The 25,268-nt window shown below is 44.9% G+C and overlaps 1 protein-coding gene and 2 long non-coding RNA genes across 3 annotated transcripts in view; 2 read left to right on the top strand and 1 right to left on the bottom strand.

Annotated features, from left to right (window-relative positions):
• LOC108530471 (uncharacterized) overlaps positions 1-20,006 on the bottom strand; it is a 32,530-nt gene extending 12,524 nt beyond the window's left edge. Inside the window, exons 1-2 of the long non-coding RNA XR_001885841.1 lie at positions 19,834-20,006; positions 6,336-6,454 (exon numbers count right to left, since the gene is read on the bottom strand). This is a non-coding gene — a long non-coding RNA (uncharacterized LOC108530471). The remainder of the gene's footprint in view (positions 1-6,335; positions 6,455-19,833) is intronic.
• Positions 19,816-24,146, top strand: RTP2 (receptor transporter protein 2). The gene is made up of 2 exons (XM_017873418.1): positions 19,816-20,409; positions 23,391-24,146. The coding sequence occupies exons 1-2, from the start codon at positions 20,246-20,248 to the stop codon at positions 23,905-23,907; spliced, it is 681 nt and encodes a 226-aa protein (XP_017728907.1). The 5' UTR covers positions 19,816-20,245; the 3' UTR covers positions 23,908-24,146.
• Positions 24,147-24,333: 187 nt separating this feature from the next.
• The window catches only part of LOC108530455 (uncharacterized), a 12,936-nt gene continuing 12,001 nt past the window's right edge, over positions 24,334-25,268 (top strand). Inside the window, exon 1 of the long non-coding RNA XR_001885839.1 lies at positions 24,334-24,775. This is a non-coding gene — a long non-coding RNA (uncharacterized LOC108530455). The remainder of the gene's footprint in view (positions 24,776-25,268) is intronic.

Below are 25,268 nucleotides of genomic sequence, written 5' to 3'. Positions count from 1 at the left end.
AAATAAATATATATAAACCTAAAAAAGATATATTAAAAATATAAAACTGCGTCAAAGGCTCGATTTTGTATCTGCAGGCAGACACGGATCTGAGAATCTTTATTGAGAAAGAGCACTTAAGAGAATATTTTAAGTATTGCATCTGTATAAGTAAGAAAATATTTTGTCTAAAATGCCTCAGTGTATTTGTATTTTTTTGCAAGTGAAGGTTTACAATTTACAAAGTGTGTATTAAAAAAAAAAACAAAAGAACAAAAAAATCTGCAGAAGGAAAAATGTGTAATTTTGTTCTAGTTTTCAGTTTGTATATACCCGTACAACGTGTCCTCACGTGCCTTTTTTCATGGAAGTTTTCAATGATGGGCGAGCGTGTGCCATCCCTCTTTGAAGTGTAGGCAGACACAGGGACTTGAAGTTGTTACTAACTAAACTCTCTTTGGGAACGTTTGTCTCATCCCATTCTGCGTCATGCTTGTGTTGTAACTACTCCGGAGACAGGGTTTGGCTGTGTCTAAACTGCATTACCGCATTGTAAAATATAGCTGTACAAATATAAGAATAAAATGTTGAAAAGTCAAGTGGGCTTGGTCTGGAGGGCTTTTCTTGCATTGGAATGGGGCCTGGCCTGGGTCTTGCTCCCTCAGCTCCTAACCTAGTGGAAAATGCTCTTGGAGGGGAGGGCTGCTGGCTGCTGCAGTCTCACAAAGGAGCATCATTTGAGATGACGCTAGGTTCCTGGTACCTTGGCATGAACGCACATTTGGATCCCAGCACCAGGAGAGACTGTGGACTCCAGGCCCTTTCTGAAGAGCTCAGGTGGGAGATTTTGGAAGGATCTCCCACTCAGCTCTAGGCTAAGCATTTTGTTTGTTTGTTTGTTTGAGACAGAGTCTTGCTTTGTCTTCTAGTCTGGAGTGCAGTGGTGCGATCTCAGCTCACTGCAACTTCCGCCTCCTGGGTTCCAGTGATTCTCCTGCCTCAGCCTTCCAAGTAGCCGGGATTACAGGTACACACCACCACACCCAGCTAATTTTTTGTATCTTTAATAGAGATGGCGTTTTGCCATTTTGGCCAGGCTGGTCTCGAACTCCTGACCTCAGGTGATCTGCCCACCTCAGCCTCCCAAAGTGCTGGGATTACAGGTGTGAGCCACCATGCCCGGCCTAGGCTAAGTATTTAATGACTTCCCTGCTAGCTCTGCTGACATAGGCATCTCTTCTTCCTCTGGTCCTCCGTTTGCCCAGTCTTGGAAGTGAGAAGGCCCATCTTGCTTCCTGGCTTCACAAACAATTTCCACTCAGCTCATGGCGCAGTATGAAGGCATGTGGCTCCAGACATGTATTTCTCAGCCTGAGTGCATGTGGGCTTTTTGGTGTCTGCTGGGTGATTGGCAGACATCTGCAGACTCAGAAGCTTTATGAATGGTTAGTAGCCAAGCAAACCTCTGTCCCTGCAGAAGTGCCCTGTCTCAAGAGCCCTGTGGTAGAACTCAGCCACCTCCTCCAGTGTGACTTGGGACAAGTACTTTCCCTCTGGGTCCCCCTTCCAACCTTTCATGAGCGTGAACTACACCATTTATGATTCCCTGATTCAGATGCAAGTTCACCTAGCTTGCTTTGGCACCTAGTTTTATTTTACCTCAAAAAACCCCAAGGATCAAGTTTGACCTGAGAATAGCGAGGAAAAGTGTGGTTCTGGTCACTGGCCCAGAGGAGAAGCCTGCACACCCCCCTTCCTGTTCCTGGGTGGCAGTGGGGAGGGCATGTGGAGTTGAGCCTGTCCCCAGGGCCGTGGGCCCACTTGTTGGGCAGTCGTGTCCCTTGGCAGTGCCTTTGCAGCAGGCTCCGAGCACGTGCTGGGAAGCTATGGGAGCTGACCACGCAGCGCCCCACAGAGAGCCTCAGAAAGGCACAGCACCCTCTGCCAGCTGCATGGCCTTTCAGCTCAGGTTTCCTTTGAAAATGACTTTAAAGGACTTGCCAGCTCGAGGCCTCAACTCACCCTGCTCTTTGAAAAGGGAGAAAATGATCCCTCTGCTCCCATAGAAACTTGGCAGAAGAACTTACAAAACAGACAGCTTCAGGAATGACAATTCACAGGCCTAAGGGAAGCTGGCCCCAGGGTCCCTTTGCTCCCAGAGTACCTCCAAGTTTGTTTGCATTTCATTACTGTTTAATAGAGAGATGGAGGGGCGAGGGCAGATAGCGTGGGTGGCCATTTAAACAAAAGGGAAGATCAAAGAGTGAGTGACTGCAGCCAATTGACAATCAATAATAACTAAAAAGAAAAGTCTCTAATTAGATAAGCCAGGGCAAAAGGAATATAAAAACTTTACTAAAAAGCATGATGTAAATGCAACTTTTCACCAATACATGGAATATGCGTGATGTTCTACATTGTGGGATTTTTAGAGGATAGGTTTCTGAGGACCAGGGTGATAAGGATGTATAAGGGGTAATCCCAGAGAAGCAGGGTGGTCAGAACTATGCAGAGCTATTTAGGAGTTGGAAGGGATGGGATGGTACTATCATCTAGCTCAGATCTTGCATCTGACCCATGAAAAGATTGAGGCAGGAGGGGTGAAGGCACTTTCCTACTGCCACCCAGAGCCTGGGGTGGGGAGTGGAGAACAGGCTCCTGCTCCTTACACAACCCTAAGGGAAGGACAACCAGAGGCAAATATTCCATTTTACTTTTTAATATTTATTTATTTATTTATTTATTTATTTATTTATTTATTTATTTTGGGGCAGAGTCTCTCTCTGTCACCCAGGCTGGAGTACAGGTATAACTATGGCTCACTATATCCTTAATCCCACAGGTGCATGTTATCCTCCCACCTCAGCCTCCTGAGTAGCTGGGACTACCAGCATGTGCCACGACACTTGGCTAATTTTTTTGTTTTTAATTTTTATGTTGTAGAGACCCAGTCCTACTATGTTGCTCAGGCTGATCTTGAACTTCTGGGGNGCCCAGCTAATTTTTTTATATTTATTTATTTATTTATTTATTTATTTTTCTTAGAGATGGAGTCTTGCTCTGTCACTCAGGCTGGGGGGCAATGACATGATCACAGCTCACTTGAACTCCTGAGCTCAAGCAATCCTCCTGCCTCAGCCTCCAGAGTAGCTGGGACTACAGGGGCACACCACCATGCCTGGTTACACAGGTTCTGTTTTAAATATGGGGAAATGGAGGCAGGAACTAGTCCGAGGTCGTGCAGCTGAAAGTGTCCAGGTATGCTGAGTTCACATGATGGTTGTCAGTAGAACTTTAATCTGCTCAATTCAATCGTTAGGCTTCAGGCTTCTTGCAGAAATGAGCTATTCCCTTTGGAATCTGGGTTTCCATTTTCTCTCTCTGTCTCACTCACAGTAATAATTAATAATAAGGTTGGTCGCAGTGGCTTACCCCTGTAATCCCAGCACTTTGGAAGGCCGAGGCAGGCGGATCACTTGAGGTTGGAAGTTCGAGACCAGCGTGGCCAACATGGTGAAACTCCGTCTCTACTAAGAATACAATTAGCCAGGCATGGTAGTGCAAGCCTGTAATCCCAGCTACTAGGGAGGCTGAGGCAGGAGAATAGCTTGAACCCAGGGGGTGGAGTTTGCAATGAGCCAAGATCATGCCACTGCACTCCAGTCTGGGTGACAGAGTGAGACGCTGTCTCAAAAAAATTTAATAATAATAAAAAACTGTCTTGTGTTTACCAGAGACATGCATTGGTAAGCACTAGGAGAATTAGAATGAGGAAGAGAAGCAGAGAAAAGCTGAATCCTGAAGAGTGCTTGGGGCCTCATTAATGGCAGAGTTCCAGAACTAGGATGACCGTTCAGAATCTAGTTTTGTGAAGCTTATAATTGTGTGGGGGTTTCTAGTCTTAGATTTCTAGGATAATCCATCCCTCTTATAACCACTTAATAGTGGGGTCACTGCCTCCATTTCTACACCACTGCCATTACTTAGACTGGCCTGTATGAGTCTATTTCCTGGAACCAAAAGAGCATAATTTATACACAGATAGCCACGCTTCTGGGGTGTTTGTCATTAGAAGGACCCTAACACTTCTTTGACTAGGCCCAAGCTTCTCTATAGTGGAGGCCAAGGCATGCTGTAATCCCTCCAAGGTAAGAAACAAGATGTCATTTACCGAAAATACTGTACCCAATTGGAAAGGCAATGCTCCTCCCACCCCCAGAGCAGAGATAGGAGGCTTCCAAATGGTACACAGAAGCCCAGCCCTACCGTGGACATGCTCCCCATTACATGAAATACAGCATCCAGGGCCTGTCTCCAAAGAAGAGAAAGCTTCAGCATTCACTAAGAAAGTGGCCTTCTCTCATTCTCTATGACTCATGGGAGAAAAAAAGAAAAAAATAATAACATAAAACAGTGGCCTTCTAGAAAGACAGATGCCCAGGCAGGAGGACTCTGGAGTCTAGGAAAGGGGCCTAGTGGGGTTTACAGCTCCTGAGTACTATATTGTTCCCAAACCTTTGGGGTCTAGCCCCTTATTAAATGAGGCTGACTCATTTAACCCCAGATGACAGCTGCTCAACATATCTGAAAGATGAGTTTCCTGGGTCTTTCTTTCCCTTTAGGACCCCAAGAAGGCAGGTTGGGTATGTAAATACATATGGAGTTGGGACCACAGAATATTGTAACTGGAGAGAGCTTAGCGATGATAATTTCTTCCATAGGCAAGGAAACCAGGCCTGAAAGGAAAGGTGACATGCTTAAGGTCACACCAAGAATTCTTATCAAACATCACCTAACTCCCAGTGAGGTTTGTAATGTGGTTCCAGCTCTTAAAGGGTTTGTAGTCAAAATCACAAAACAAACCATGGACATATATGGAAGGAAAATTACAAGGAAACACAAAAATATATAAAACTATGGCTAATACATGATGTTCCTCAATGAGAACATATGGGCACAGGGAGGGGAACATCAAACACCGGGGCCTGTCGGGGAGTTGGGGTCTAGGGGAGGGATAGCATTAGAAGAAATACCTAATGTAGATGATGGGTTGCTGGGTGCAGCAAACCACCATGGCACAAGTATACCCGTATAACAAACCTGCACATTCTGCATATGTATCCCAGAACTCAAAGTATAATTTTAAAAAATGATGTTCCTATGGATTCAGCATATCTTGAGAAGGGGCATGTTCAGAATGGCAAATTGTTCTTTCAGGGCAGTACAAGGTGGACAGCCTTGTTGAGCTGCTGGCCCATGGAGAGGCACTCTCAGGGTTTTCACGTGCCTCCCACTGGTTCTGTGGAACTTCAGTGCCTCCTTCCATCTGGACAGAGCTGTCCTTTGATGTCACCAGTAGGAGTCACCTCTAGAGATGTATTAGTTTGCCAAGGCTGCTGAAACAAAGCACCGCAAACTGAAACGGCTTAAACAATAGAATGTTATTCCCTCATGGTTCTGAAGGTTGGAAGTCCGAGATCAAGGTGTTGGCACTGTTGGTTTCTTTTGAGGCCTGTAAGGAAGAATCTGTTCCAGACTTCTCTCCTAGCTTCTGGTCATTTCCTGGCAATCTGGCACTCTTGGCTGGTAGAAGTATCACCTCAATCTTTTCATCTTCACATGGTGTTTCTGTGTTTGTGTCTTGGTATCCAAAGTTCTTCCCTTTTTATGAGGTCTTCACTTGAGTTAGATTAAGGCCCACTCTAATGACCTCAACTTAACCAATTACATGTGCAATGACCCTATTTCCAAATAAGGTCACATTCTAAGGTACTAGAAGTTAGGACTTCAATATATGAATTTTGTGGGGACATGATACAACTCAACAGAGGCTGTTTATGGGAAGAAAGATGAGGAAAAAGGCTCTCAGAAAAGGTGCCACCCCAGCTTCTTGTTTGTACTTTCTTCTAGCTGTCAAAGACTCAGAGAATTGAGATTTGAAGAGCCTTCTCATTACCAGTAGGCTTTACACTCATGGTCTCAATTACCCTCATGACAACTCACTGAAGTGGGTTTCTCTTATCTCTTACAGATGAGGTGAATGCAGAACAAGAAGGTCATGGCACTTGGCTAAGATCAGGCAATACGTCTCTTCTTTCTTTAGTTTTGTCTTTTATGTCACTGGTGGGTCTCTGTCCAAAAGAGCAGGACAGAACAAAATAATTGTGCTCCGTGAGCAACCACACTTCGATCATGCAGATGGGAGAAAACCCTAGATCCAGGTAGGTCTTTGTGAAATAGGAATCACCAAGAACTTACATACCAGACCATCATGGGCTTGATAAAAACCCCTTAACAAGAGCTGAAGACTATTATCGTTAATCATGTCTGAATAAGCATGGAATATTTGAGCTTACCCCACTAATGGTCTCATCCAGCCGTTCTGGACCATAGGGAGCTTTCAGACATTCTGCTGCCTGCTCTCCAGGTGATTCTGACCTAGAACCAGGAGTGAGAATTCTGATCAAATCCAACTCTATCATAAAGGAAAGGAAGCCAAGTGACATTAAGCAAAGAAATTCTATGAGGACTAGGGCACAGCTCCCCCAAAGCCTACGCCAGTATTAGTTCCTCAGAAATCATACTACCTTGATTTCCTATTTCCACAAAACTTAGTGCTGCCACTAAATGGTTACCTTCTTCATATACATTCATATGTCTGATTACTTCTTTGGCACAACCCTGGAGAGGGGAACCTTGTATCAATGAACAGGAATTATAAACAGGAAGAACTCAGCCTGATAGAATAAAGGATTTCCTGCTGTCTAAAGGTGGAACGGGCTTTGGATGAGCATCCGAACTCATCACTGAAGGCGATTTAAGTTCAAGATGCGTGGTGACTTGGCAGCAATCTTGGCTTGCAGGGAGGGTTGGATTAAATGACTCTAAGGCCCCTTTCAAACTTGAGACTATACAAGATCCTATCCCATTTAGAAACTGATGTTGATCATGGCGAGGGATTCAGAGTATGTGTTTCCTCCTAGGAGTCTCAGGACGGAAGGGCCATGGAAGTCTGGGGGCCATTTGCGGAGGAGTGGATGGCTCCTGTAACCTGAATTAACCTGCACTCCAAGGACCAAGTTGTGTCTGTCTTTGTTTTTTGTTGGTTTGTGTGTTATTTTTTCCCCTAACGTACAGAGGCTTACAGTTTCACACATATCATTTTCTGATAGTGAGGCTATAACCTCATATCTCATCATTTCTACCTGGTGCACCCTATTCTTCAGTCACATGGAGAAGCTCACCATTTCCCAAACCTGTAAGGCTTCAGTGTCTTTGCAAACACCAAGACCCCTGCCTAGCAAGTCTCTTTTCTCCATTTACCCTCCCTTCAGTCCCTCTCTTCTTCCAGACTGTGAATTTCTTCAGCCTGAGCAACTGTGAGCATCTGTACAAGTTTGTCGAGTGACGGAGTAAAAGAGTGAGGGCGTGATTACGGGTTCCTGTTGGTCCCTGCTTTCTCTGAGGCTGTTCTACTGGTGCAGTCTAGCAAATAGTCACAAGGTGGCAGGGTAGACCAAGCGGTGAAGGCTGCAGGTGCCACTTTTTCTGGCTCCAGGGAAGTAGGAAGGTATAAATGGGATCAGTGCTATTTTTTGAGTTGGTTTCCTATGCTTTTGTACCTATTCTCTTTCTAAATCCTTTTCATCATCTCAGCAAAGCCATTCAACAGAATTGACTGGGGGGCTCTGGCCCCCAAATATTTCTTTCGGAGATCTACTTGAATGTGTGTAAAGTTCCACTCTGAATCATTCCTTTGGGGATCAGGAATTTCCAGTTCTTCTTGAAAATGTAAGGGGTTATATCTCAATTCTTGGGCAAAAGAGGTCAATTCCTAGTAGAACTGTAGAGAGAGGCAAGGGTTTATGATACGACACTAATCTAGTGTCTAGTATGACAAAACTTTACAAATCACAAAAGCTTTTCATCTCCAAGGGTTCACTTAATCCTCACCACAATCTCGCCAGTTAAGGAAGCAAGATATCCCATTTGGCAGATGACAAAACTGAGGTTCGGAGAGGAGGGCCTAAGAACATCTGGCTAGTGGGTGAGGGCTGGGAACAGACCATTTGCCTTCTGACTTGCTGTCAGACACTCAGCTAGCACGGGCAGTAACTTTGTGTGTCAGTGGGTGATTTAACAAAAAGGTACACCTATCTTTGTGAGGCAAGAGAACAGGGTCTGGAGACAGAGAACCTAAGGCCAATTTGCACTGGTTTCCTAGAACTGAATAAAAAGGAAAATCCTGGGCCGGGCGCGGTGGCTCAAGCCTGTAATCCCAGCACTTTGGGAGGCCGAGGCGGGCGGATCACGAGGTCAGGAGATCGAGACCATCCTGGCTAACACGGCGAAAACCCGTCTCTACTAAAAAAAAAAATACAAAAAACTAGCCGGGCGAGGTGGCGGGCGCCTGTAGTCCCAGCTACTCGGGAGGCTGAGGCAGGAGAATGGCGTGAACCCGGGAGGTGGAGCTTGCAGTGAACTGAGATCCGGCTACTGCCCTCCAGCCTGGGCGACAGAGCGAGACTCCGTCTCAAAAAAAAAAAAAAAAAAAAAAAAGGAATCCCCCCCCACCCCGCACCTCTTCACACCCAAGTAACAAAAGAATCAGAGGCTACTCCCTTCGCAAACTGCTCCCCCCACCCCTCCTGCTTTTCTGCCTTGCAGATTAAAAATGAAAGTACGTCTGATTGGTCCCCTCCTGCAACCAATCAGACTGATTGTAGCCTAGTCTTCACTTGCATAGGAGTGTAACTTTGTAACTTCACTTCAGCCTCCGATAGGTCACCTTCCATGACCAATCAGATTGATTGTGAGCCACTACTTCATTTACATAGGGTGCGAACCAAGTAACCAATGGGAAGCTTCTAGAGGGGTATTTAAAGCCCAGAAAATTCTGTAACCAGCGTTCCTGAGGTGCTTGCTCAAGCCTACTGCCGATCTGTGGAGTATACTTTCGTTTCAATAAATTTATGCTGTCTTTGCTTTATTCTTTCATAGCTTTGTGTGTTTTGTCCAATTCTTTGTTCAAAATGCCAAGAACCTGGACACCCTCCTCTGGTAACGTTTGTGTACCCCTGAGCACAGCTTTTTCAACTCACAACAGTGTAAGAAGAAAATTTAGGCTTTTAGGGTTGGTATTCTCTTAGGGTCAAAATTGTAAATTCTGGGCATGGACAGAGAGGAAGCCACCGGGACATGCCATGGCGCTCCCCACGTGCATCACAGTGTAGGCCGGTGTCCCTGGACGGCTGGTGCCTAGGCTGTGGGCTGGGTGCATCTCAATCCCCTCCCTGTTCCCCTTCAGTGCTGAGGGCCTGAGGAGGTGCCCCTTAAGCATTGTTCTCCTGATGACACTCAATGACTCTGGGTAGTTGTGGGTGGGAGACAGCATCAAATCTCTGCTGTCCTAGGCCCTGCCACAATGAGACCCAGAGCAAACAGCTTTCGCCTTGATTGAAGACCAGGCTCTGCTTTTGTCCAGCTACCGTCCCTGGGCCTCAGCTTCTGACTGCAAATGCGAAGACTATATGGGATAATCTTCAAGAGCCCTTTAGGAAACAGTGACAAGGACTTTTCTGGTCAAAGTAACTGAGTGATGGAGGTAGGAGACTGCTCTCACTAAGGTGTTCTGGGAATATAAACCATTCGTCGAGGCCACAGAGTTCTAACTGCTGGGGGTCAGCCCATTCTCATCTATTGTTCCCAAGTTTTCCTGCGTCCACGAGACCAACACGCATGGATTCGGGACTTAGGGTTTTCTTATTCATACCTCCCGATATTTTCACAATTCAAAAGGAGCGAACAAAATGACACTAGTTATCAGAAATTCTAATTCATTTTTCAGCCCACAAAGGGCTCAAAGTTCCTCTACATGTAACAATATGGAACTTTGCTGAGATACACTTTGTCTTTTTTAAAATAGTATCTATTGTTCTGAATTTAATTTCAAAATTAATATGTGTTAAATATACATAAAAACTTGAAAAACAGCTATGACAAAACGTAGTAACATTTATTAGACATTCACCATGTGCCAGGAGCATTTAGAAGTTTTTAAAATCTTTAAATAACTATGGATTCACAAAAAGTTACAGAAAATAGTGTAGGGAGGTCCTGTGTACACTTCTCCAAGTTTCCCTCAATGGTAAGGTCTTACCTAACGATAGCACAATATCCAAACCAGGAAGTTGACACAGTGCGAATAATCCACAGACCTTATTCAGACTTAACTCGTTTTACGTGCACTCGTGTGTATGTGTATGCGCGCATGTGTGCATGTGTGTTTCTATGCAATTTTGTTGGATTTGCAGATTCACATAGGCACCACCTCAATCAAGATATACAACAGTACTATCATACCAAAGACAATTTGTGCTACCTTTTTATCGTCATCCTGTTTCCCTCCCTTCATCTCTAACCTCTGGCAACCTCTGATCTGTTCTCTACCTCTATAACTTTGTTTTTTTGAGAATGTTCTATAAATGGAATGTATAATGTAGGTAGAAAAATAATATTAAATAACATTTATCGAGCACTCACTATGTGCCAAGAACTGTTTTTGGTTCTGTGCAAGTAGGAGCTTATTTGTTCCTCTCCGGAACCCACTGCAATAGTCTGTTTTATTTTTCTTACTTTACAGATGTGGAGACTGAGATCATCACCCAGTTTTATGCAGCCAGTCACTGGCAGAGCTGACAGGAAAATCTAGATCTGGCTCTAGAGTCTGAGGTTGTAATTAACATATTATCTCTCTAAATTGATTCAGCATAAACGTTTAAAAATTAACTACAGAAAATCATAATTAAGAAAGATCAACAGTTGCCTTAGAAAACTGCAATGTATTGGTGCCATACAGACCACATCCTCTAAGAACAGTGCCGTTAAGTTAGAAATCAACAATAAAAGGGAACTGGAAAATTCCACTTGTTTATACATTTTTTTAAAAAATTCCCTCAAAACAACTCATGGGTCAAACAAGGAAAGCTGAGAGTTTCCTTCTAACAGAAGAGCAGTGGGTTCCCTAAAGGCATAGTGCACGGTGCAGGTGTCGATTGCTTCAAGGCTGAAAAAAAAAATAAAGGTAATACTATCTCTGCCCCAGACTGAATCCATGAGGGCAGGGACCATGTTTCAGTCATGCCAGTAGCCTCAGAGCCTCACCTGACAAGGTGTTAATAGATGCTTACCGAATGCATTTAAAAATAGACTCCCTTGGATGCTGCCTATATTCCTTGGATCCTAAAGTGCAGGCCAAGCTGGAAGACTCTTTGAGCCATTGGAAGCAAAAGCACACCAAAACCAGGATAGAGATGCACAGAAACAGCAAAAGGGGTGGCTACGCGCATTAGGAGCAGTGAGCGCACTTTGCTTCACATGGTGCCTTTAGACATCCAAAATCGCAGCAGAAAATGGGGTTTTAGAGGTCAGCACCTTTGAAATTCCTAATTTGGCATCTAGAAAATTGATGCTCAGGGTACTCAACTGATTTATCTAGGGTTATTACAAGTTTGAGATAAGAACCTGGGTCTCCTGACTCCCCATAGAGAGCTTTGTGCCAACAGAGTGGACCCTTGACATTGCCAGAGAATTTTTTCCCACGCTTTCAGGAATCCTCCAGTCGAAAACCTAGAAATGTTTGCAAAGGTTTTCGGGCTTTTACTGAAATCCCATTTAGAGAGAATCATGGTGTATTAGTCAGCGTTGTCCAGATAAACAGAATTGATAGGATCTATATGTGGGGTGTGTATCTGTGTGTGTGTGTGTGTGTGTGTGTGTATGTGTATTTGCATGGTTCTCCATATATTTAGGTAATATATACACATATGTATATTGTATACACGCACGTGTGTGTGTGTGTATATATATATATAAACCTAAATATATGGAGAACCATACATATCATATGGTTCCCAGGTTCTTCAGAGAAACAGAACCAATAAGATAGATATTTATGTGTGTGTGCTTGTATAGAATATACACATATACATACATATAATATATGTATTATATATGTGTGTGTGTGTGGATATTTAGGAAGACATTTATTATGAGGAATTGGCTCATGTGATTATGGAGGCTGAAAATCCCACAGTCTTGCCAGCTGCAAGCTGAAGACCCAGGAAAGCCACTGGCATAGTTTGAAGGCCTGACAGCCAGAGAGCTAATCTTGTAGATTCTAGCCTGAGTCTCAAGGCCTGAGAACCAGAAGTTGAGGGTAGGAGGAGATCAATGTCTCAGCTCAAAAGTCAGGCAGAGAGTGAATTCAACCTTCCTGCATTGCCTTTTCGTTCTGTTGAGGCCCTTAATGGATTGGATGATGCCCATCCACAAGAGGAGGGCCATCTGCTTTCCTCAATTCACCAATTCAAATGGCTGATCTCTTCCAAAAACACCCTCACAGACACATCCAGAAATCGTGTCAGAGCAGATATTTGAGCACCCCTTGGCCAAGTGAAGTTGACATAAAATTATTCATCACACACATGTTGACAGTGCATGTCCTCACATCATGTTAACATTTTTTCAACTTTTAATGATGGTTCCTCCCTCTTTAGATAAACATTTTCACACAGAGACAGTATGTATGCATGTATGTATGTATGTATGTATGTATGTATGTATTTTGAGACAGAGTCTCATACTGTCACCCAGGCTGGAGTGCAATGGTGTGATCTTGGCTCACTGCAACCTCCGCCTCCCGGGTTCACACAATTCTTCTGCCTCAGCCTCCTGAGTAACTAGGGTTACAAGTGCACACCACCATGCCTGGCTGATTTTTTGTATTTTTAGTAGAGATGGGATTTCACTATATTGGCCAAACTGGTCTTGAACTCCTGACTTCATAATCTGCCCACCTCGGCCTCCCAAAGTGCTGGCATTACAGGCGTGCTCACCAGAGATAGTATTTTAATAAATTCCCAAGGTACTGCCTGTGCAGTGGAACATGCAAGCCACGGTGAGGTGCTGATGCTGGTTTCAGATAGTGCTCAGCTAACAGAGGCTCACAAACAAGCTTCGAGTCTGTGTCTTACAAGCCATTGTGCACCAAACTTGGAAGATGTCAATGCCATGTAACTTTTTTAAACATTAGAGGTCCTATAAAACACTGCAATGTTTTAAAAATCAAATGCATTTTTCAATCAAATAAATTCTAAATGTTTAACAATAGTAACTTGGAAAAAGTAGTTTAACAATAGTAACTTGGAAAAAAATAGTAACTTGGAAAAAACGAAGAGCAGAGAGAGGTGGGGTGAAGAGGATATGGAACTTTCATTTAATAGTTAATATATTTTTGTATCATTTGACATTTTACAGTGAGTTTATTACTTTAGAAACTGTGCCTAGGTTCTACTCCTGGGAAGACAGGAAAAAAAAAAAAAAAAAAAAAAAAAAAAAAAAAAAACTGGGCCTAGAGAATAGCTTAGTGGATAAATATGCATAGTCAGTAAGCCAGATTGTATGAGTCCAAATCCCGGAACTGTCACTTATTAACTATATGACCACTAGTAAATCACTCAACCTTTCTGAGTCTCAGTTTCCTCTTATCTAAATGGGGAAAATAATTACAGTATCCACCTCATAGGGTTATTGTGTGTGCTTAAATGAATTAACACATGTAAAGTACTTAGAAAAACTCATAGTGCATAGTGAGGACTTTATCCCTATTACCTTTTATTATAATTAAGGTATATTAAATTAAGGTCCACTCCTGCGACTAGTATTTAAGATGAGGAACTAGTCTGCTGTTTCTTTGTCCAGCTTCTGATGCCTCAAGAATCAGCTTGAAACTTTTGCTATTTCTTGCATCATACAAATTCTCTGGATAGAATGAGTTTGGTGTTGCCCATGACCAGCTTCCATCAATGGGTCCCCTTGGACTTTGAAACCATTTTGGACTGAATCTTAAGAGTTTCTTTACCCACTCAGACTTCACTTAATTGCCTTTCAGGGCATGACACAGATTAAGTAACTGCTATGGCACTGGCACCAACAGTTGCTACTTTATCATCACAGAGTTTACTCTTCACTGTAAATTATTCTCAAACTCCTTCTTTCCCCCTGCCTACCAGCATAAATCCACATGAAGATTTTTCTGTCTTCCTATAGCATAAAATATCTAGGTAGGAGACTTAAGGCAAATTTGGTAGATATAGCCCCTGGGTGTCTGTGTTCATTTGTCACATGCTGATGTACTACTGGAGACTTATAAGCATCAGTGTATCTATTTCTTGTTCACATGTACCTTCATTGGGGAAAATAGTCCATAGAAGCTTTATTGACAATAAAAATTCATTAAAAATTTAATATTCCAACTCTATTAATTACTTTTCATTATAAAACATTGTAAACTATTTCTCCATCTTCTCATGACACTTAATCCAGTGGGTTTCAATTGGGAGTGTACAAAAGCGTATTCAATGCAGTGTTCTTGCTAGAGAGCACTTTTGGATAACGGAGTGAAGGTCCTTTTCACACCTCCTACAGAGGGATCTAGATTTGCAAAGAGCTAAGCGGATTAGAATTCACGGCAAGTGTGTCATGGAAACAGCATTTTTAGACACCAGCCAATTTATGGGGAAAAGGGAGAGAGAGCAATGTGCTTAAATAGCACGTTGTTGATATGCAAATACGATCATGTAGTTCAAGCCTAAAACGATTTAGTAATTTCATATCCCCTCTAAGGCAAAATCTTACTTGTCCCAGGACGTTAAAAACTCCTTCATAATCCAGGTCCCACATATCTCTCAGGCCTCAACTTCCATCACTCTTCTGTGTGACCCAGATGTCCTAAATGATATGGAGTTTCAAGAATGATTCTGTATCATTTCATTTTCTAAGTGTTTGCCCATGCGTTCCCCTCCTTAGGGAAGAGCACCCCTTTAAAAATTTTTATTTAGCTGCCAATTGCTCATCCTGTAAGGGTTTGTTCTCATAACACTTCTTCTGTGGAAGCCTTATTGACCTCCCTACCTGCTGTGATGACGCATGTTTTCCAAAGACCATCACAACGGTCCCTCCCGACTTGCATCTTCTTCTTACAACATAGCTTTGACCTTCCTCCTCTCCAAATGTGGGGTCTAGGTTCCTTTACCTTGAATCTGGGCAATGGTGAAAGTGTTGCTTTGTGACTTTTGAGGGTAGCTCATGAAAGGAGGCACAGCTTCTGCCTGATTCTCTGGGGACACCAGCCCTTGGTATTCAGCCAGCATCCTGTGAGGAAGCCCAGGCTCCATAGAAAGGCCATGTGTAGATGTTTTGTCCTATAGCCCTAGCTGTGGTCCCATCTCCCAGGCAGCATCAACCTCCAGACACAGGAATGAATGAGCCTTCATATAATTTTTCCAAGAAGACCTAGTTTGCTGCTGTTGTTTTAACTGGAGAACAGTATTAGGAACCCAGATGTGCATGGTAGGTGTGTTCATTGTTACTGGGGCAGGTCATGTTTAAAGAAATACTCACTCTGGCCAGGCTCGGTGGCTCACGCCTGTAATCCCAGCACTGGGGAGGCCAACGTGGGTGGATCACAACGTCAGGAGTTCGAGACCAGCCCGGCCAACATGGCGAAACCCCATCTTTACTAAAAATACAAAAATTAGCCAGGTGTGGTGGTGCGCATCTGTGATCCCAGCTACTCAGGAGGCTGAGGCAGGAGAATCACTTGAACTCAGGAGGTGGAGGTTGCAGTGAGCTGAGATCATGCCATTGCATTCCAGCTTGCGTGACATAGTGAGACTCTGTCCCAAGAACAAAGAAAAAAAGAAAAGAAATGTTCAGTCTGCGTGAGATGAAGTGAGGCAGGCGTTGGTACTTCATGTGCTCCCACTCTATATCCAAATTTAACTGTAATTGTTAGATGTTCTGGCTTGTAGTTGCAGCCATTTTCTTGTTTCACTAACAATGGATCTTTCTCTTTTAAAATTATTTTTATTCTTGTCAGTGGATTTTCTTGTAGCATTCTCTCTTCCCAAGCTTTTCTTACATTCACCTTGGGACTTTGCAAGAAACGTAGCTTTCTAACTATAGCATCTATAAGCATATATCAAGAAAGCTCAAATTTCCTGAGAAATCTAAAGATCTGCATCTCATATGCTTTGTTTTACATCTCATGTAAAACGTCTTCGTTTAACATCTTTGTTTTACATCTCGTGTAAGATCTGCAATTCATATGGTTTGTTTTACTATTAAACCTGCCTGCCTTATCCTTGGGAGTGAGAAAGCATTTTTATAGTGTGTAGATCTGCTCTTTCCAATTGCTTGACAACTGGGGAAATAAATTGAAGTGTTTCTAGAATATTTAACTTAACTCTAAGCACAGCCTGATCATTTTGGGCCTGTGACTCCTATTGACTGCGTATCTTCTGATTCCAATGTCAGAGCTAAGTGGTCTGTTTAAATCTTTACTGGGGGCTTTTAACTGCCTGTTTATGTAATATCTATGTAATGTTTGTACAATTTTATGCACTTGAACACTTTCATCTTAATTTTTGGATAAGAAAAAAAGGAAAGTCAGTATCCAGCCTTAAGGGTAAATATAATACTAATGAGTGTATTAGTCCTTTCCCTCCTCACTCCCATATAAATTGAAGTACACAGTCAATTCTGCGTGTGGAAAGTCTCCAAGGAAGTTAACTGAGCTCAGTGTTGGGGCCAAACAGCCTTTCTGACTGCTCATTGAGAAATCCCCATCAGTATTTGGAAGGTGACCTGGTTCCTAAAGATAGACACTCAAGGTAAAATTGGTTCTATTGATAGTGAAAGACTTGCCTCAGGAATGGACTCAGCTTTAATGGGTCCTTTCCTTGTGTGAATTGGTGTCTCCTGGAAAGCCCTGGAACTACACACGTTCTCCTGGGTAAATGTGGGTTTAAAAGGAAAGATATGTATTTTTAAAAATCTGCCCAGGATATTGACCCCAGCACTGTTATTTTTAGAATGGATGCTTCAAAAGGTGGCATAATCTATCCCATGCTCCCTTTTCACCCTGCCTTGATGGCTGGGAGTGTCCCAGAGAGGAGTCATGGCTATTTTTGTGTGTGTTGAGCCTCAGCTCAACAGAAACTAACAGATTCTCTGAGTATAGCTAAGGAACTCTGAAGAAGGCCCTCAGCCTCTTGGACAGAAGCAGCATAGGCTGTACCCGCTGAAAGTGTCCCCAGACCCTCTACATTCTTCCTTCCTAACTCAACCCCCATCTCTTTTTTTTTTCTCCTTTGCATGGAGTACACCCTATTTCCATCTGTTTTTTTATTTATTTACATCCCATAAATAGTGTGATAATTCTTCAGCAAATCTCTACGTAGGATAATAAGGCCCCGAAAAAAGGATAAGTAGATATGGCCACTCTTAATACAGACTCCAGAGCCTTTGGAGTATTGAGAAGCACAGCGCATAGAATTTGGACCCTTGGACATCAGCAGAAACAGAACGTCACCTGCCTGCAGTTGCTCCGGTTGCTGCCAATTAATGAAAGGGCAGCGTGAAGTCTTCCTGGGATGTTGTTTCTACACTATGCGCCACTATTAGAGAGCCACAGACTGCTCTGTGTGGCCTCCCCTGAGATTCAGAGGTCAGCTCCCACCCAAAGAGTGCGAGCTTGGACCATGCTCTCGCCAAGTGCTACAACCTGGGGATGGAGAGGCCTTCCTAATATCGCTTGAAAATACTCCCCAGGGGCTCTTGGATTCGCCCTATAGCATTGTCTATGGTTCTTTGAATTGCAGAGAGACAGGAGAAGACAGGACACAGCTTGCATTCATCCTGGATCTATTTCCTGGGAAAGGCATATTATAAACCACTTGCTCATTTTACTCAATCTTCTTTTTTCGTTTTTCATTTTTGGCCTCCAGTAGCCTGTGGGACAACATATCGCATCGGTAACAATGGCTGGCAATAGAAGGGATCCTTCCCAGGACTGGAGCAGGTGGAGAGCAAATTTGTCTCCTCAAGAACATGTGTTGAAATCTCTGAGGCAGAGATATATATCATTTTCAAAACTCCCTAGATGATTTTGATGTACACACCTTTTCAACTCTTCATTACTTTGTCATTTTAGGCTCCACACTGGCATGTCTTACATTACTCTAATAAGTAAAATTTGAATAATAAATATTTTACAAAGCTCTTCATTCACTTACACTCCAAATTGAAGGGGAGAAGTCATTCTTTTATCCATCCTCTCCCCCTTGCTGATTTGTTTGCAGAATATAGGTGCACAGTATTTTATTTTATAAAGAAATAACAATTTCTTTATTTGAAAAAGTACTACCTAGATAAAAGATGTATAATGAAGTTGCCAGAGTGTGATGTGGCCACAGCTGTACACAGTATACATTGGTAAGCTCTTAAATCATGGGATCTGGAATAACACAGTGCCGTTCGCGGAAAATTGAAGTAGTAATTGTGCCCACCGATTGTATGAAAAGTGAAAATGGTGCTGTTATACAGAAAGATGAATTATATTGGTCTCTGCTTAGAGAGCTGCTATGCTAAATTAAACCTGACACTAGGCCTAAGGGGATTGCATCATTTGAGGAAAAAAACACACACACACAATAGGTAAACCCTGACAATTCTCATCCTCTTTCTGTTTTTCCTTTATTGCCATTTGTTCTGGGAATAAGGGTATAATATTTCTCAGAAGTTCATTCCTGGCACGAGGGTCTAGGCCAGGCCATAAGCTCATCTCAGCTTCATTCAATTCCTGGCCATTCATGGATCCCTCTGTCTCACCTGGTCTGGTAACTGGCTTCTGAGGGAATCCCCTGTGAGGTTTGAGCTACCCAGTCCTGAGAGCTTGGGCCAATAATTTTCCATTTCTAGGCCTCCGTTGTCTTAATTCAATGTCAAGAAATTTTGGTTAAGAAATGAAGAGTTGAAGAAACAAATCAGATTTTTAAAAATAAAAGAGCTCTTCTAGAGCTACCAATGGTTCTAAGACAATTGTGTCCTTTCTGAGGTCTTTAGCACAAAGCCACTAGAGTAACACGTTTTCATTTCAAGAGAGAATCCAGTGACATTGCCCCTGAACTCACCCTTCCGGAAAACCACTTGGCAACACCAAGATCTTCTGGTTCTTGGCAACCTATTTCACTTCTTGATGCTGTTTACTGTTGAAACTCCGCATGTTCAGGGATCCAGATTTCCGGATTAAAGAATTATAAGATGATTACAGCTGGAAGTTGGACCAAAGCTAGAGTAAGCAGCCACATGCCTGGTGTTTTCCACGCTCAAGGCTACCTCCCTTCAGGTGACCATGTCTTCACCTGGATTACCAAATTTGAAATCAAATTACCCTCTAGTCTCTAAAGAATTTAAATTGGGCATCACAGAGCTATGGATGCTCTCTTGCTCCAGCTTAGCAGCAATGGAGGCAGCAGGAGCCTGCAGCACAGAACAAACTCACTCCTCCAGTAGCCGCCTTAGCCTGGCTTGGGACCAGGAACTGAATATGGACTCTAACAGTTCTATGGTGCTATGAATCTGAAATGTTATTACTGTGTTTTTCGTGGCATATGAAATTACATTCTAGCTCACCAACTGGTCTGAGATTGCCCTCGACAAAGAGATGTTACTGCTCACTCAATTCACTTTTAGGAGCACAATAGTACTAAGATAAATAAACAGATGAGCTTGGTTTCAGAAGGTCTAGATCTGAATCTTGGATGAGTCACTTAGGGGTTGCATAAACTTCAGTTTCCTGATCTGATCTGCCTTGGCCAGCACACGGGTCAAGCAGTTTGTGCTAGACACACGGTAAGTGATGGTCACAGCACATCAGGGGGTGTGGAAGCAGCAGGCTCTGCCTTTCCCTGTCCCTCATTTCTCTTTGACTTCCTAGGCTGTCATAGTAACTATAGCACACGATGTGGAGAATGCTAGAAGAGCAGTTGGGTGAAGCAGGGCCACCAAATATCCTTGCCTCCTGGAGACCTCTGGAAACCTCGGTGAGTGTGGTCTGAGGTTGGGCCTCCCACCATGCTTGCTCCTCTCAGTCCTACCCAGCACTGCCTCTCAAGCCTAGCTCAGGGCCCTGAAACTCCCCCTTGGGGCTTCCCTTCTCCCCAGCCCTCCCTCTTGGTGCCCTTCCTGGCTACCATGGTAACAGGTTCCAGGGTAACAAAGGAGGGAGCTGGGTCCTGTTTCCTCCCAGTCCTGCCGATGAGGATTCTCAGGTCATAGACACTGAATTGTCCCACACCTAATCGTGCTGTTTCTGTGTTCTCACCAGGGCTGAGCTCGAACTGCCACCTCTGCCAGCAGGACTATGTGTACCAGCTTGACCACTTGTGAGTGGAAGAAAGTCTTCTATGAGAAGATGGAGGTGGCAAAGCCCGCAGACAGTTGGGAGCTCATCATAGACCCCAACCTCAAGCCCAGTGAGCTGACCCCTGGCTGGAAGCAGTATGTGGAGCAGCATGCCTCAGGCAGGTGAGAGGCTCACTGGGGAGGGACCTTGAAGACAGTCCATGGGTCACAGCTGTGGGGTACTTTCCAGGGAGAGATAGAGCCCCGTCCCTGGGGCAGGCTCGTTCTGGTGTCAGCTCAGATGGGGGAAAAAGACAAAGAATAGCTGGCTGGGTCACAGAGTTCTTAGTTTTAATCCTAGCAATACCACTAACTCCCTTGGTGATCCTGAGCAAGTTATGGTCTATCTTTTGGTCTTAGTTGTCCACATTAAATGAAGAGCTGTAATATCTTCTACGTCCCTGCAATCTCTGACATTTAAAGAGTGAGTTGGAACTAAAGGAAGGAAGCTACGAGTTTCATTGGGGAAAGCCTTAACCTAGAAGTTGGGGGGATGTGGGGGGTGCAGCTATGCTCTGGTCCTAGATATGTTTAGTGATTAATCCAAATTGATCCAAATACAGAAATATTTATTGACCACCTGCTATGTGCTATGAACTGGCTCTATATAGCCAAGTAGCTCTGTAAACTTGGCAAGTCTGTTTCCCTTTCTGGCTCTCAGTTTTTATATTTACAAAATGAGGGGGTTGGTCTTAGATAATCGATCCTACCCACTCTAGCTCTATTATCTATGTACCTGTGATAAAAGATTTAACTTTGAGCAAAACCTTCTTTAGGAACTTAGAGCCCATGGTCCCACTCTTTATAGGAACTGCACATTCAACGCAGTGCAAAGAGTCCTTGAGGCCAAGGGGACAAGGCTGTCTAAAGTCCACATGCCTTTCCTCCTTTTAGATCATGATTTGGGACTGGGACTACAGAAATCCCTGCCCAAACTACCTCAAGTCTTGTGGTAGTTTGGGCAGGGATTTCTGTAGTCCCAGTTCCAAATCATGATCTAAAAGGAGGCCATCTGTAGGGTCTGTGCAGGCCTTTTCCCTGTGTCCTTTGATTCGAGAGAGGCCAATAGGTGACTGTGATTTGGAGATGTAGCCAGAACACGGGCACAAAGCCTGGGCTGTTCACACGTGTATGTGTTTGAAGCTTCTCACGGTACAGAATGGTGCTGAGGATGGGAACAGAGGAGGCAAGATGTGGGTAGGGAGCTCACATTTGTACTCTTGCCCCAAGACCTGGAATTATTGGAGTAAACCTGGCTTGTGAAAAAAGAACACAGAAAGCCAGAGGTTGGCTGATTCATGTCAGTTCCATCAATTCAAGAAGCATCTGTTGGGTACCTATTATGTGCTGGGCACTGGCTCTGCCTCTAACTAGCTGTGTGTACGTGGATGCCTCTCTTACTATCTGTGCGTCAGTCTCTTCTCAGTGAAATAAAGGGCTGACGAGATGCTTCTTAAGCTCCCCTGCCCCTAGATCTGATATTTTTGAATTTAAGATGTGAGGCCTGGTTTGATGGAGGTGAAGCAACTCTGGGTTGGCTTGATGTAAAAAGGTGTAGAAGGAGACTGAAAACATAAAGCAGTTGAACTGCCTGCTGGGAGAGATGGCAGAGGCCTGGAAACTTGAGTGCCTGGGATCCAGAGTTTAGGGGCTGAGCTCAGCAAACTTATGTCTCCTCTTGCCTCAGGGATAAGCTCCTCTTACTCCTGGCTGGTGACTTGTGGCTCCCAGCTGGCCTCAGGAAGGGCTGAAGAACTGTTGCCCATGAGCTTATTTGTGCACAGGTTCACTCTGTCTCTAAACAGTCAGATGCCCTGCAGCTCTCGCCCAGCATTGGGGACAGGGTAACCTCTCCTGGTTCAGTACCAACTAGGTTCCTCTGACCTGTCAACCCCAACTTGGGCCATTCTGGGTACTGTGCTATGCTCATGTGATCAGGCTTTCAAGGGTCAGGGACTGGCTTGGCCTTGTCTCCATCCCACAGCCTGGGTTGAGTGGTGTTTGGCATATGGTAGGTGTTGAGTGGTGTCTGTTGGATTGAATTGAGTTCCTCATCAGAAGTCCTTCAAGGCCATCATACAATGGATTCAGAAAGGGCCAGTGATGAGGGCAGGGTCAGCTCAGTGGATGGACTGCCTGTGAAGCCTCTGTAACAGAGGCCTGGAGGAAGCTCGTCTCGGGGAAGGAAAGAACTGCCCTGGAGGTAAGGAGTGCTGCATCACTGAAGTGTGCAGGCAGTGGTGGGGGGGAATGAGTGGGGCTGGCCTAGATGAGCCCCAGGCTACCACCCACCATACTTCCTGAGGCTGGGACTCTAGAAAACCCAGGTTAGGCCAAGTGGCCTGTGTGCGTGTAAGAGAGAGAGACAAAGCGTGTGTGTGTGTGTCTGTGTGTGTGTGAGGAGTGGCACTGGGAATGAGTACCCACTTTTCCAGTCCCCACTGCAGGGCTAGAGTGGGATCTAGAGATGACTTGTCAAGAGACTGGGGAGCGTTCTTTGTGAAGATGTAGTAACTAAACTTGGTAGTTCCTCCCAAAGCCAGTTGATCCTACCCATCCCATCATTCTCAGTGGCATACTGAGGACCTACAGTGTGCCAGGGTCTGTGCTTGGCACAAGTAGAGGCCTCTCTTCTCCCCAGAGTAAGCAAGATGTGTGAGTTAGATGGTGTATGTCATCCTTCTTATTAGAGTTGCAGGAGGTCACAGAGGAAGGACCCTTATTGAACACCAACACACTTCATTTCACACATGAGAAATGAAGCCCAGAGAGGGGGAATGACCCTGCACAGCGCCCAGGTGCAAGACCTGAGTGCACTGGGCTCAGGGGTAGCTGAGACCGCAGGAGGCACGCTGTAGAGCACTGCTGGATGCCAGATGGCTCGGGCACTGGCTCCTGAAGATGCTGCTTGGGTCCCAGGGGTGCTCACCAGGAGGAGGCGATAGCAGGCAGGCCTTGGAGTGCTAAGGAATCCACAGGGCAGTAAACACTCTGCCTCCATCTCCAAGCACGGGCACACAGGCCTTTTTCCCCACTCAGAGCTCCTCGGGGCGGGTTGTCTCTGGGAAGCCCACCTTCTCCACCCCTCCTTCTCCTCCCGGCAGGTTCCATTGCTCCTGGTGCTGGCACACCTGGCAGTCTGCCCACGTGGTCATCCTCTTCCATATGCATCTGGACCGTGCCCGGCGGATGGGCTCGGTGCGCATGCGTGTCTTCAAGCAGCTGTGCTATGAGTGCAGCACGGCGAGGGAGGACGAGTCCAGCATGCTGGAGGAGAACATCGAGGGCCTGGTGGACAACCTCATCACCAGCCTGCGCGAGCAGTGCTACGACGAGGACGGTGGCCAGTACCGCATCCACGTGGCCAGCCGCCCGGACAGCGGGCCACATCGTACAGAGTTCTGCGAGGCCTGCCAGGAGGGCATCGTGCACTGGAAGCCCAGCGAGAAGCTGCTGGAGGAGGAGGCGACCACCTACACCTTCTCTGAAGCCTCCAAGCCGAGGGCCCAGTCGGGATCCGGTTACAACTTCTTGTCTCTTCGCTGGTGCCTCTTCTGGGCCTCTCTCTGTCTACTCGTTGTCTACCTGCAGTTCTCCTTCCGCAGCCCTGCCTTCCTTTAGTGGAGCTGGTTAAGGGTGGGAGAGGACACATGGGCTTGAGAGTGGGGAGGACACAGTCTGGTCTTGATCCTGCTACAGATTCAGCATATGACTGGACAGCCGGGTCACCTCCCTGGGCCTCAGTTTATGCATCTGTGGAATGAGGGGATTGCATTAGAAGATATGTAATGATTCTTTCATTGGATGTGGCAATAAAGGGGGGAAGGGGAAAAGGGTGTAATAAAGGTTTTAGAGCTTGCCAAGATTGGTGCTAGTACGAAGTCAACAGGGAGGGACCTGCTTCCTTTCTCTCCTCCACCTCCATCTCTACCTCTCCTTATGCTTCATTTCCATATATCATCCCCCATTATGACCCCATTAGATTCCGTCTTAACCCTGCCTCGTCCTCAAACTCACATTCAGCTGCCTCTGCCCATCGTGGCTTGCTTCCTTTTGGAGAGGGCAGTGGCCCCGTTCAATGCTTAGGGACAAGGTACCTGGTCCTCTCCTGGAGAGCCTGCTCCCATCGTTCTGAAGCTTAGATTTTTACTCTGGTTCTAGGGTCTGCTTGGCTGGAATTGTCTAGAGCTGCACTGTCCAATATGTTGGCCGCTAGCCATATGTGGCTATTTCAATTTAAATTAATTAGAATGAAATAACATTAACAATTCAGTTCCTTAGTCACATCAGCCACATATCAAGTGCACAGTACCCGTATGTGGCCAGTGGCTAACATATTGCAATGTACAGATATAGAACATCATTACAGAAATTTCTGTTGGTGAACTCCAGTCCAGAACTTGAAATTCCCACTTAAATGTATGCGGACTTCTACCACTAAGAGGTGGGCACAGGTTTAAAGGTGCAACATGAAGCCTTCTGGGGGCAGGTAAATGTGGGGCGGGGTGTGGTAAAGGTAGCTATATACTGTAAATAGATGACCTCTGTGTGTGGCTCTCTGTTGAGTAGCATCTGCAGGTCCTTGTGTTGTCTTACCTTATTTCCTGGGAGGATATGGAAAGTGGGTCTGGGCTGAGTGTGGTGGCTCACGCCTGTAATCCCAGCACTTTGGGAGGCCAAGGCGGGCAGATCACGAGGTCAGGAGTTTGAGACTAGCCTGACCAACATGGTGAAACTCCACCTTTACTAAAAATACAAAAATTAGCTAGGCCTGATGGCCAACATGGTGAAACCCTGTCTCTACTAAAAATACAAAAATTAGCTGGGTGTGGTGGCACACACCTGTAGTCCCAGCTACTTGGGAGACTGAGGCAAGAGAATTGCTTGAACCTGGGAGGCGGAGGTTGTAGCGAGCCAAGATTGCGCCACTGCACTCCAGCCTGGGTGACAGAACAAGACTCTGTCTTGGTGGAAAAAAAAAA

The sequence above is a fragment of the Rhinopithecus bieti genome, unplaced genomic scaffold (genome assembly GCF_001698545.2).
Source record: "Rhinopithecus bieti isolate Rb0 unplaced genomic scaffold, ASM169854v2 scaffold_5626, whole genome shotgun sequence".
Taxonomy (NCBI): domain Eukaryota; kingdom Metazoa; phylum Chordata; class Mammalia; order Primates; family Cercopithecidae; genus Rhinopithecus; species Rhinopithecus bieti.
The sequence above is the reverse complement of the archived record's forward strand: the minus strand, read 5'-3'. Positions and strand labels throughout refer to the sequence as shown.

Excerpts from the sequence above, each read along its gene's own strand:
- RTP2 (XM_017873418.1), top strand. The coding sequence starts at position 20,246 with ATGTGTACCAGCTTGACCACTTGTGAGTGGAAGAAAGTCTTCTATGAG. Across the intron at positions 20,410-23,390 it reads GAGCAGCATGCCTCAGGCAG|GTTCCATTGCTCCTGGTGCT; the intron begins GTGAGAGGCTCA and ends TCCTCCCGGCAG.